The 13,290-nt window shown below is 38.9% G+C and overlaps 1 protein-coding gene across 2 annotated transcripts in view; it reads left to right on the top strand.

Annotated features, from left to right (window-relative positions):
* The window catches only part of GPR158 (G protein-coupled receptor 158), a 203,835-nt gene that overhangs the window by 139,665 nt on the left and 50,880 nt on the right, over positions 1-13,290 (top strand). For both annotated transcript variants that reach the window (XM_074900127.1, XM_074900126.1), the window contains exon 6: positions 10,199-10,308. In XM_074900127.1, coding sequence (XP_074756228.1) covers positions 10,199-10,308 — 110 coding nt within the window. The remainder of the gene's footprint in view (positions 1-10,198; positions 10,309-13,290) is intronic.

Raw genomic sequence — 13,290 nt, 5'->3', positions numbered from 1 at the left:
CGTGAATTTTTAGTTTGCATCTGTGGCTGGTTCCTTCTGGAATTTGTTAATTACCCATAATGGATTATGTTAGTGACATAATTTGCTTAATATGGTTAATGTAGGTTTAAGATTAGTGGGATCATAGATCATGACATCAGAGTATGTCACTCATTTTCACAATTCGCTCACCTGTACTGAGTCTGATAGCTTCAGTTTACCTAAAGCAGACTTCCTAGATGGGCATCTATTCTTAACTTGGGAACATTCAGAAGTGGAGTGTTCCCGCCACTTCCACTGGAGGTTTGTCACACTGTGGCCTTTGGCTTCTCCCCAGTGCTGTTGTTGCTACAAATACATAAACTGTAAATGAAAAGTCAGTAGTTCCAGCAGTGATATCTGCAGTAAACTAACCAGCTTTGGCTGGATTCAGATGTCTGGCTGCTATTTTGTAGAGAGAGGTTTTCTAAATTACTGGTTGTCAAAATAAATACTGAGAAAAACTTTCCTGCGGAGGGTAACAGCCCGTTCTGTTCTACACTTTGCTGTGGTTTAATAGGATATTTCAAAGACCTGGTCTGTCTCTATTATCTTTTCCAAGTTACCATCTTAAAAGTTGTTGTCAATAAAATTCCTACCCTGGCTCATGGGCCTGCCCAACATGTAGTTCAGAGCGAGCATGCAGCCAGGAAGGAGTTATTCCTGAAGAACCCAAACCATCACATAGTTTTTTTCTCACAAATTTGGTGTTAAATACTTCACTGGATTTGTTAGATTAAGACTAGGAGATAAGGTATTTAGGAAACTCTAAACAGCTGCATGTTTTGTTTTTTTTTCTCAGGTAGGAGTAACTATTTGAAAATACGTACATAAAAACCCCTCTCTATACTGTGTATTTGTAGGGATTTCAGCCATATTGTAATGAAATGCGAAAGTCTGGTTGATGACCTGTGTCTTGCATTAAGCATACTTGACAAGTTGCTCTGAATAATTTAGTCTATTATATCTTGACTTAGCTGCAGCTCTTGCAAGACTTATTTTAATATACACTACTTTACCATTATGTTTTTAAAAGGTTCCTTTTTCTTAAAATCACAGATGTGGTCTTAAAATGAATTGTTAGATTTTCCTTGCTTTTAATAAAATACTGTATTGTGTAGTGCACTTCTTTATTCATAAAATGAAATCAGCATACTCTTAACCCTGTTATTAAAATGTGTCAAGTGTTTGGCAAATGACTGGGCTGGACAGACATCCACCTTTTTCATTAGAGATGTTTAGGCTACTTAAAATGTTTCTCTTTCTGCTTCTTGGGTGACCACATCTTTGTTAAGAAAAGATGATAGTAGTGCACCCAATAAGAAAGTTTTTTCTTTTTTTCATATATGAAGTAAGTAAACTAGGACATTCAGTTGACTGTTGTCATCTACCCAAGTGACATGTCACACTGTAAAAAGTGTATATGAACAGATGAAAGAAGTAGTTGGATTATAAAAAGTAACTGGTGGAAGAAGCAAATATTTTAGAAGGTATTTTGACTTTACAGATTTCTTTGATTTTCCACTTTCATAATTTTGCATTGGTGTGAACAACTTTTGAAGTGTGCCTATGCATACCTGTTGCCTAGATAAAATGTTCTGATGAAATTACTTCTATTAATTTTGAATTACGTTTTTCTAATGTAATGAAAACCATGAAAATAGAAGGTTAAGGAGCTCAGCTTCTCCTCTACACTTCACTTGTGCTTCTTTACTCATCCTTAGCGTGCATGTGGCTGGAGCCCTGGATGTTGTGCCTGCTCATCTTTGCTTTTAGTATTGCTGTTGGCAGAGCATGCCTGATAATGTCCACTCAAAACCTGAATATATGATCAAGAAATCTACATTTTTATACATTTTTCATTATTTAACTGGAAAGTAAAGGCCTTTATGTATAAGTTTATGAAGAAGCATCAAATGAAAGAGTGCAGAGCATCAGTGTGATCTACACTTCTCTTAACACTTGCAGCTCTTTTTGAAGACAGGGAACCAGATATTTTTAAAATATTTGAGTAGTGAAGTCAAAGGCTACTAACTCTCTGGCTAGGTCCTAAGTATCTCTAAAATCAGATCAATGCTTATACATAAATTTTGTGCTTCAAGGCGCCATTGGTAATCCACATGAGTCAGGAAAAACATTTTACCCCTGTGCGCAGTTATCTACATGGGTTCTGGTGGGCTTTAAATTTTCAAACACAACAGTTGTTTATGTTTTTAAAAATCTTGTTTGAACAGATTTTAAACCTTCTGTGGTAATGTGTTGATTTCAGTGGAAACTTTTGACATCCAGCCAAGTCCACATCTGGCCAGCTTGAAGTCTCTGAACTACTGAGATCAGCCAACTCTGAAGTCCTCAGGGACTGACTTCTGAGGCTGTTCAGACTGCTGTTAAAGTAACTGTATTAAAGAATGTGAGGCTTGTCAGAAGTGAGACAATATATGTATGAGGGATACATACATACCAAAGATGGATAAATAACTGGCACATCAAAGCAGATGGGTAAGAAGATCCATTGGTCCAACCAAGCCCATTCCTGTTTGGATTCCCTGAAAAGTATTTATTTGCTGCTTTTGCTTTATAGTGGTAGTGGAGCAGAAATATATTTGAATGAGAACACAGAAAGAGTAGAATACAATTCAGACTTTATTTTCTCTTCTCTCTTATGGTGGGATGTGACTAGAGCTATTGTATAGATTTTTAAATTTTTTTTTTCAGTCTTGGGTTTTTCAGAGTTAGGTATTTTGCTCATTGTGCTACACCTCGTCATAGTCTCAAGAGAACTTCGGAGCTTCAGACCTTCTTCCTGTCTTGTACTGGATGCTGCAGAAGCATCCGATAATTCACAATGGTCTGGAAGGCACTTTTCCCAGGCAAACATTTGCCCCTGAGAAATTGGATTTGTCACCTCCAGCAGCTCAGTGCCTATAGGCCATTAGGCTGGGAGACCTAAAACTTCCTGAATGACCATGTTTTACTGTTCTAGGATCACCACCCCATGGGCAAATGCCATTGAAATCTCTCTGTGTGTTTGAGAAGTTTACAGTTAAATAGTTTATTCCATTACAGTGAAAAACTAGGCATTCATTTTTGTGCTTGGAGACAGATACAGAGAATGTATGTGATAACTCATCTCTTGTTTTAACTTGGTTTCAAGGGGTTTTCTGTTTCTCTTCAGTTCCCCAGATGATTCCCACAGCTACCTGGGGCAGCCTTTAGGTAATCTATTTCTTATGCTTTTCTTTCCCCAAAGAGGATACAGACTTAGTGTGTTATCTTTCTTTGTGTCCTCTTTCTCTTGTTGGTTGTGAATTCACCCTTGAGGAACCCTACAACCCTTAGCATTTATAACTGATTCAAGCAGAGCATCAAGTGGTGTGACTCATAAGTGAAGGAAGTGTTTTCTGACAAAGTTTTAGCCATTATTAGGAAAAAAAACCTGGAATGTCCTTTTCTACTGTGTGGGCCTTGTTGAGCATAACACTTATTTTGTTGTGAACAAACCTGTTTACAGAGTGCAAGCATGTCTCTTTTTAAAGACATTGTGAATTATATGTTAACTTTTTATTACTTGAATTTAGAATACTATTCATTAGGCAAATATAAATAGGAACAGTGGTAACTTTAAGTAGAGGCTAGAATTTATGGCAAATAAATGCATTTTCATGCCATGTGTTAGGTCACTTATAAATGAATTTTTTTTCCAGAGCTGGTAGGATCTGTGACATATCACTTTTCATCTTCCAATTGGAGAAAAGACATGACAGCATCTTGGAAGTCACATGGACATTTATTTTCCCCAAAATAACCTATTCAGCAGTACCCTGTCAAGCATTAGCTGAAATGTGCCTTATGAGCAGGAAAAAAGCAAAGCATTCTGATGAATCAAGTTCTAGAAGTCTGTCCTTGTATTTTACACCAGTGCTGTTGGTTATGCACTTATACTGTGTCGTGGACTTCCAATAGACTTTACAGGCAAGACATGTCTTTGCTGAAACACAGCCAGAGGTTTAATATATGGTTTAAGACAGTCAATGGAGAAAACTTATCTACAGCTGAAAGCATAGTGAGAAGGAAAAGAGGATTTTAGTAAACACAGTTTCAAGCTGGACTTTGTGTGGGTGGCTAGGAAAAACCTGTCTTCTTTTATGAAGAAGCCCAGAAGATCTTAAAAGTCTGTAAGTGTTTTGACTTTGACATACATCTTATCTGAAATCTATTTCCCCCAGCAGCAGAGTGCCTCCAGTGCTGTGTACTGGGAAGTTGATTCAGTTCCAATTCAGAGGCAAGGATAAAACCTACTAAGTAGTTACTGTGGTTTCGTGCAGCAATTGTGTGCTTTATAGAGGCATTGAGCTAATGATCCAGCACAACTCTGCTTTAAAATTGTGAAATTTGCAAGGATAACAGGCTTTGATGGTGCTGTGTGTCCATAGACCTATTAGAATAAAATGTTATGGCTTAAAAAACACATGTGGTTTAAAAAAAAGGGATGGAAGTGGAAGGAAGTGTTCTTGGGTAATTAGCTTAAGTATATATTCAGCCATTATCACACCTCTGAAATGTTTTGTGTAGTTGCACCGGAAATATTTGTTGTTAGTACAGGATTGGATAATGAGTTGTGCATTCACTAATATTTAAGCAGATGCTCCGAGCTGTGAATCATGTTTTGAACAGTGGTATGTGGTTCCTGTAGTGTACACAGCTCATGAATGCCTTCATTCATGCCCATCTGTTAAGATGGCAGTGTGCCGACATACAAGTGGATTGGTCCCTTTTCTGGAAAGCTTAGTGCCAGACTGTTATGAGTTTGGATGGCAAGCTTATCTAACATTGCAAACAGCATCTCTGTTGCAGGAAATCCCTCCTCAGTATTAGGACCGAAGCATTAATAGGTGACTTGACAGACTTGGTTACCCTGGAGGATATTTTATATGTTGAAAGAAACGACTGAAACATGGCAGAAGATGACTGCCCATCTCAAAGCACAGCAGGATGCTGAGAGGAAGTATCTGATGGCTTGTTCCATAGCAGAATTGCCTAGAGACAGCCCAAGACGGCTATTGCAGTAAGGCAAGGGCAGATGGTGTTGGGCAGTGGAACAGACAGGATGGATCTCTTCACAGTATCTCCTAGATGCTTGTTAATGGAATTAGCCCAAAAGGAATTATCTTAAATGGCTGTGTCATGTCCTGCATTGAACTGTGCAGAGTACTTACAGCAAATTCTGAAGCTAAATAAAAAAAGTGAGTAGTTTTCCTGTAAAGGTTTCTTGGGTTAACTGGGCACAATTTTAAGAGAAATTTAGTTATCTGAAAATGAGAAAAAAAATAGTACTCTTGCATCGCTTTTATCTAAAGTAAATGACTTTCACCTTGGATCCATAACCAGATGATGCTGACACTCACATTCTAAATTCATTCTCATTTCCATGTGTATAACATGGATAACATCCCTGCCCATGGCACTAGGAACTAGATGATCTTTAAAGGTCCCTTCCAACCCAAACCCTTCTATGATTCTAGAGTTAAGGGCAAAAATAAGGAGTTCCAAAGTGAACACTTCGGGGCTTTTTGAGTTAAGGTCCTGATCAAATTTTTTTTTCATTTTGACATTTAGGATTTGTAGAACTGACAGTTCCGTGTATTTTTTAAAATATTTGTTCTTTGACTTCTGATCTTTTGAGACTTTGTAGCATTGCCCATTTCTTCTCAATGCAGAATATAGAAATTTGATGACTGAAAAGGAAAACGAGTTTTTGATCTATTCATTTTTCTTTTATGGCTTAAGAATCGAAGTAAAAAACAACTTGGCTTAAATACATTACAAAATTGTTAGAACTGGCTACAGAGTGTTTGGCTTCGTCCTAATGCAGATTATTAATTGACATATAGTGAAGCAACCTCCCTAAAATAAATGCTGAAGTACTTTTCTAGTCAGTGGAGATGCATATCTGAAGTCTCTAGGCCAAGATTCTGTCAAAGTAACTGAAGTCCTGAACTTCTTCAAGGTTCTTCAAGGTACCTGCCTTTATCTGTGAGTTACCAATGGAACTTGCATTAGTAGGGCTGATTTACTAGACCTCTACAATGTAGGTAGAGATCATAAGCCTGATTAAGGCAGACTGGATCCCAGTCAATGCACCTTGGGGAACTGCACAGTATTAATTAAAATATTTTTGCCTGAATCTGGTGCCCAAGGTGAAGGGCAAAATTAATCATTTTATTATGTGCACAGTAAATTTAATCTGAAAAGCACAAGAGTTTTGTGTTTACTGTTCACTATTAACATTATAGAGCTCTGATAAGGTAGGGGTTTTTTTCTTTTAAAGAAAGAAGCAATATTGCTTCTAAGAAGCAATAGCACTGAGACTGTAAAACTCATTATTTGATCATTTTTTCTGAGGACAGTGACTGTTATGCTTTTGAACATTAAATTGTTCAATGTTAGTTCTCTTTGCACTTTCACTGTCCTACCTGTCCGGATTAAAATTTGCTATAGTGGGCGAGGTGCCTGTATTGACTTTAGTCATTGCCTTTAGAGAGCGTGTGTGTCTGTTCATTATGTCAGCTGAATAACTGAGTTGGCTGATCGCTGTGTCAGCAAGCTAAGTCTCTCTTTCATGTCCATAATTCTCCAGCTCTAAACATACTTGACAGTTAGCTGGTGACCTTAGAAAGTCTTTTCATCTCTGACTCCACAAGTAGTAGCATGACTACTGGGACAATGTTTTGGCATGGGTAATAATAGCTTAAAACAGCTGAGGTTAAAAGCAGACATCTACATGCCTTTGACCAAATGCCAAATATGAGCCACTGTTTATGAAGTCTCACACAGTGACTGATACATGAAGAGGGACTGTTTTCTCTTTTTCTGGTTTCCAAATATTTTTCCCCCAGATCTTTGTTGTTTAAGGAACCAAAACTGATGTCTAATATTTAAACGGATTTCAGGAGCTGGCAAAACAGAGGATATCACATTTCCTTATGTACAGTAAATAGGTTTTGTGACACCCATCAGCAAAACCTCTAAGCATTTTTAATGAAATTTACGCTGCTGTCATGGTCTAGTGCATTATAAAAGTGAAAAGGAAAAGTGAATTATTGTCAGATTTTTGATAGGCAGAGTAGTCTTAGGACTGCAGAGGGATTCCCTTGCTGTGCTGAGAGCAGCCTGGGTATGTGGGTGAATACTGAGCTCATCCTACACTCCTCATTTGGAGCTTAGCAAGCCTTTGATGCATATTGTTTGTCACTTTAGGGAAGGCTTATCTCTGGGAAAAACAGTAGGGAATGGGGGTTTTGGTAACCAGAAGATAGAAGAGGCTGATATGAAACAAATCCAAGACTTCTCTGTGTCATGTTTCTTTTTTTGTTTGTATTTGAGATAGAGTGAGGGATGCAGTGCAGAGCCATACTTTTCACCAGATGTATGTTCTTTGCAAGAATGTGATCCCACTGATATTAAAAACTTGAGCATGGCTTTTGGTGTACTGAGCTTCCGAGGAAGTGTTTCTGTAGCACCTTGGCTCCTATCCATTAAAGATTATTCAATTTAAAAATTGTGCCACTAAAATTCACTGTGCTTATAAGAGACTTAATGCTGACAAGAGCTTAGAGAGGGCAGTCACCTGAACGGATATCCCGGTGAGCCCTGATGGGAATGAGAATGATATACTCTTAGAATAATATTCTGGTAAGCCTAAGGAGCAAGCAAAACATAAGTATAGCAATTCTTGCTGTTCAGAGCTCTGGTCCATGCCAGACCACATGCAAATAACAGAAGAATAGGTAGAAATGGATGTTGGCCCCTGGGAGGGCATTGTAACTATTCTCCATCATATAAACATAGGATGACCCAAAAGAGAATCAGACTTGGATCAGGTCTTACTTCTGCAATGTACTTGACCACTGGGTGAAGGAGTAGTTAAAATGTGTCTGCATTCAAATGGGAAAATGAGAACACATCTTGCCAACACAGCCTTTCCTCTGCAGCCTTCACGGTGAGCTGCCACATGCCAGCTCACACCATGCTGCATTTGAAGTGGTGTTTTCTTGGTTGATAGCTAGCCAAATGCCTCAGCTGCTCATACAAATGGTTCAATGCAAATCAATGAGATTTTCTAGACACAAGCAGTTAATATTTCAACAAGCAACTGCACATAAAATTGCTGTGTCAGATTGCATGGCAAAGAGAGCTGTTGCCCTTGTTCAGAAAATTCTATGCCTGGAAGGTTTTCAGACCTTCCCATTTCAATCATCTGAAAAAATCTGCTTTCAGATCAATTTTGCAATGTTCAGCGTCTCTGTATGCCAGTCTTTTTTTGACATTGTTTTTCTAGTTTGGAAGAATCAAAGATGAAAGAGGGTGTTTTCTAGCCCCTGGCAAACGTCAGGAGGTAGGTTACTGCTACAGACTTTGCTCTGGTTCTGCAACTGTCCTAATGTATATAACTGTGTATTAGGATAAAAGGTCATTACTATCATTCAGGTCTTTCTGAGAAAATTCTTGCTGGATGCTCTATTTACACAAGCATGTTCATGGCTGTGTGGATGCATTTTTGTTTTCCATCTGGTTTTCCAAGGATAAGTGGTCCTTTTGCTGCATGCTGTTCCCTTCCCTGCTTGCAGAATTTGTCAGATTCCCCAAAAGTGTCTACCTTGAAACATGTCAGTTCAGTAACAGTGAAAAAGCAGATTAAATTTTGCACCATGGTTTGATTCAACAAACCACCTTTTCTAACGAAATAGCTTGATCCTGCTGTAAAAAAAAACCCAAACAAAAAACAACAAAAAAAGACCAAACAAAAAAACCCCAAACATGCCAGCAAAGCACAGCAGCTTCTTCTATCTCTCTCGGCCCACATGTCTGCCATTTTTGCCCCCACTCTCCTAAATATGTCTATGTCACCCAGAGGACGTAGTCCTGGGCTTTTGGCCAATATCCTGGGCTTGAATTCCCACATAGAAAAGCATTTAGTGAGGAAAATAATATCATGTGGCAGCCGGTAGGCACAATACTACCTCTACTGCCAGAATGTACTGACTCTAAATGAAACTGTGGCAGATGGCCTGAAATGTTTCAGTGCTTCCTTTCTCTAGACCAGGATTACCCAATTAATTTGTACTATGGTGCACTGGGTCGTTCTACTAGGTTCTAGTCAGATGGGTGGGATGCACTGGATCTATCTTTGCTGGAACAAGCAGGGTCTGCAGGTGGGATAAGGGCAGTGAACAGGCAAATCCCTGGGACAACAGGCTCCTGGTAGGGCCAGACAAGTGGGAAGAAATATGGGATCATCCCTCGGGACACCTGGGGACAAGGTCTGTTGGAAGAAGAGGAAATGGGCTCCTGGTTTGGATCATGACTGAGTCTACCATTTGAGCAGCCCTGTTTTAGATAAGGGTGGCATTTTACTTGGTAATGATGCTTTTGTATGCACTATACCTGCAGAAGTAGCTTTATGTTACTGTTTATTGAGTGCTGTCCTCATGCATGGTACTTGGTAAATAGAGCAAAAGGCAAGTAGTACCTTTCTGTTGTGATTAGACAAATCCATAAGTGAACAAAAAGGTTATTTTCATTGAGAAAGTGGTGATACGTAGGGAAATTTGGTGTAGCTTAGGGAAAATATATGGGGAAGAATAAGAAAGAGTCAGATATGACATCGAGATTTTTGAGTTTTGGACAGAGTGAGGCTAGTGCAATCATTTTTAGTGTGGTGGAATAGTTGGCAGAGAAAAATGAGCAGCTATCATTTTTCTAGGTTTATTAGAAGTGACTTTCAAGTGTAACCTAGTAAATACAATCCATCAAAACAGAATTAGGCCAGCTGTGTATTACTGGAATAGCTCAAGGAAAATGTCCTTGTCTGTTCTATCCTCTTCTTTGGGTACATGTTTTCACTCGGTTAAGAAAAGTCAGTGGAATTGCATTTAAAAGTGTTGTCACTTCACAGTCTGTCAGAGGGCTTTTGCCAGCTTCCTTCAAAAGGAGCTGGTGCCTAGAACTGTGCCAGCTGGTTGATCTGATCATCCCGTCACTTTACTAGAAAATCTAAATATACAGCAGTACAAGCTGAAATATGTCTGCTGTCCTGTTTTGCAACTATTCTGCATTTGAATGAAGAACTACTTTCACATTAAAGCAGTACTGAAGCTCTCTCTATCTTTCTGTTCTATAGGTTGTCATTTTGTATTTTGAGCCAAGTGTATTTCGCTGTATTCTCCTAAGATGGGTTCGTCTTCTGGGCTTTGCTACTGTTTATGGAACTGTGACGCTCAAGCTGCACAGGTATTTCACATATTATTAATTTCCATCTCTGTGGGAGTATGTGCAATCTGTGTGGGTACTTAGATGGAAGAGCTGCAAATATTATCCTAAATAAGCGCTGTTTCTGATTTTTAAAACCACTGTGTATTTCTCCTCACTATTCCTGCTCAAATTATATGCAACTAATCCCAGTAAAGAACTATGAATGCAGACAGGACTTGATGAAAAATATATACATTAGCTGTAAAATTGTGCAAGAACCCCTTTTCACAGAAGGTGAATGTATTTTCCTTGCAGAGTGAGCAAAAGGGTTCAAGAGTTTCCCTGTGAAGTGTTCATAGAGAGATGCTTACTAAGTTTTTAGGTACAGCAATGGTAGGCAAAACAATACACTATGGCATATATATTTGCTGTTTTCGTACGGCTCATAAGTCAAGGGCTGCTTTCTTCAGTCAGTCACAGCAGACAGGCCACAGCTCGCCAGTATCAGTGCTTGCCAGCAAAAATGCATGGGAAATACTGCGTTACACAGGGTTGGCAGTGCGTTCACACGCAATTCGGAGATTAAGATTCAGAGACCTAACTTCAAATCCCGCTTCTGCAGTCCCCTTAAATTAAAGTGTTTTCTGGGTATGCTGAATAAAATCCTAATGCTTTTTCCTCTTTAGTGAAAAAAATTACTGATACATTCTATAAGTATTTTTATTGAGGCAAAGAGATACGCAGTATGTGTATGTTGGACATCCTGGATGCAGTAGGCTTGCTCATCCTTTTGTCTTAGTTTCATTACTGTTTTGGCATGTTGGAGGAGTTTTGATATTATGCTTGTAAACTGAATGAGGACCGAGAATATCTTGTGTTTCCTGTTGCACTATTGGCTTGCCACATTTCAGGTGGAAAACCCTGCTTTCCAATTGATACAGATTCTTCTTGCAGCTCCCTTTTATTTGTGTCACTGGTTAAAAGTGTACACTTTGGCGGGTAAACTCTGACTGTATAATGCTATGTCTGGCTACATTTTAGCATTGAAATTAATCCAGAAAATCCCACACCCTCATGGTATTTTCTGGGATGAACAATTTCTGATGCAAAAAGAATAACAACTAGAGCACTATAGAAAAGATTTAACAGAACTGGTGACTTTGCTTGCGTGGTTTGTTCTCTGTAGCTCAGATATAGAGAGAAACAGCCTAAGACTGTGGAAGGCTTACCCTGTCATTGCACTTCTGATACCCTAACAGGTTGTTTATATGATTTTACATGATGCAAGGGAGCAATATCCTGACAGGGCAGTTGATCTTCCGTTTATATGAAGTGAGGACATGCTGCAAAACTGGGTAGTAAATCTTGCACTTCTGCTTTGTTCATTGAGCTGTTCGGTGTTACCTGGCATCTGTGCTGACAGGGTCAGCAAATGGGACAAAGATTGGATAAGAAACCAATAATAAACTATATCCTCATCCTTGATCAGCACAAAACAATGAACGCTAGCAGCAGACTGGGTTGTATCAACAGAACAGCAGCCAGAGGTTGATGGAAGTGATTATTCTCCTTTACTTGGCATGCCTCAGTTCCTATCTGCAGTGCTGTGTCCAGCCTTGGACTCTCTCAAAACATCAGTGAACTTGAGTTAGTTCAGTGAAAGGCCATCAAGATGGTCAGGGCTTGGAGCACTTGCCCTGGAAAAAGAGGTTGAGGGAACAGGGCTTGTTCAGCCTGGAGAAGAGATTGCATTGGAGGGACCTAACAGCAGCTATCTGACACCTACAAGGAGGTTACTGAGAAGATGAAGCCATGTTCTTTACAGCAATGTCTGTTGGAAGAACAAAAGACCATGACAAATTGAGGTGGGAGATTTCAACTTTATACAATATAAATTAGCATCAGGGTCAATATTATACAGGAAAACATTTTCACTATCAGGGTAATTAAGCAGTGCAGCCGGTTGCCTGTGAGGTTGTGAATTTCCATACTTTGAGGTTTTCAAGACCCAACTGGATAAAGATCTGAGCAACCTGGTCTGGATTCAGTGTTAAGCCTGCTGTGAGCACCGGATGACTCATTCCAACATGAATAATTTTGTATTTCTGTGTGAAACATGAAGAGAACAAAAACCTATTTAGTATATTAATCTAAAATTACTTTCTCTAGGAATCTATCTTTGTTTTCCACCCAGGTATCCTGACCACTTGTTCCCTACATTCATGATATTGTGGTCTTTTTTTAGTACAGAATATTTCAGTCAGGAAGTGTTCCTTGCAAAAGACTGAGTGAAGTTAGATATATGTTTTATGGTATACATTTGCAACAGTTATGCTAATTAGGAATAATATGATGCTAATAGAAAGTTGGTAGAAATTTTTGGCAGATCTAATTTAATCCACAGTCACTGCAGGATTGAAGAATGGCTTACTGCAGACATCCCAAATACTCATGACAAGCACTGGTTCCCTCCTGCAGGTAGCCTGTGTCTTGCCTGAGGGAAGAACTGATTGCTAGCAAGGAACTTGTGATTTTTCTAAGTTTAATGGAAAGAGCAACATTGTGTAGAAGCAGCTATTAATAATAACCAGGAAGTCTGGTTTCTCAATAAATGAGGTGCTTTGAGTAGCACTGGAGCATGAAGGTTATCCAAAACCAGGTAGGAGGCACTGGAAATACTTGTTTTCTTTGTGGCTTTTTTTTCCTGTAGCTTCCTACTTCCAATGGAGGTCTTTGAGGTTTTGCTAAGGTCAAGCATCAAGGAGAAATCATAAAAGTAGCCAAAAACAGATGCTTAAGGAAGAGTAAAAGAACAGGGAAGTCATGTACTGATTCATTCTTTGAACATCCGTCACAGTCAATTTCTACAGTGCCTCATCTTAAATTGCCTTTTTCTCATTCATTGTGCATTTTTCAAATAATGAGCTGATGTTTATGGGGGTGGAAAAATGGGGGTAAGGAAATGAGTTTAATTTAAGAAATCTAGTTGTAGAGTTGTGAACATAAAAATCAACACTTTCC

Source organism: Athene noctua, chromosome 2 (assembly GCF_965140245.1).
Source record: "Athene noctua chromosome 2, bAthNoc1.hap1.1, whole genome shotgun sequence".
Lineage (NCBI taxonomy): Eukaryota > Metazoa > Chordata > Aves > Strigiformes > Strigidae > Athene > Athene noctua.
This window is presented reverse-complemented; position numbering and strand designations above follow the sequence as displayed.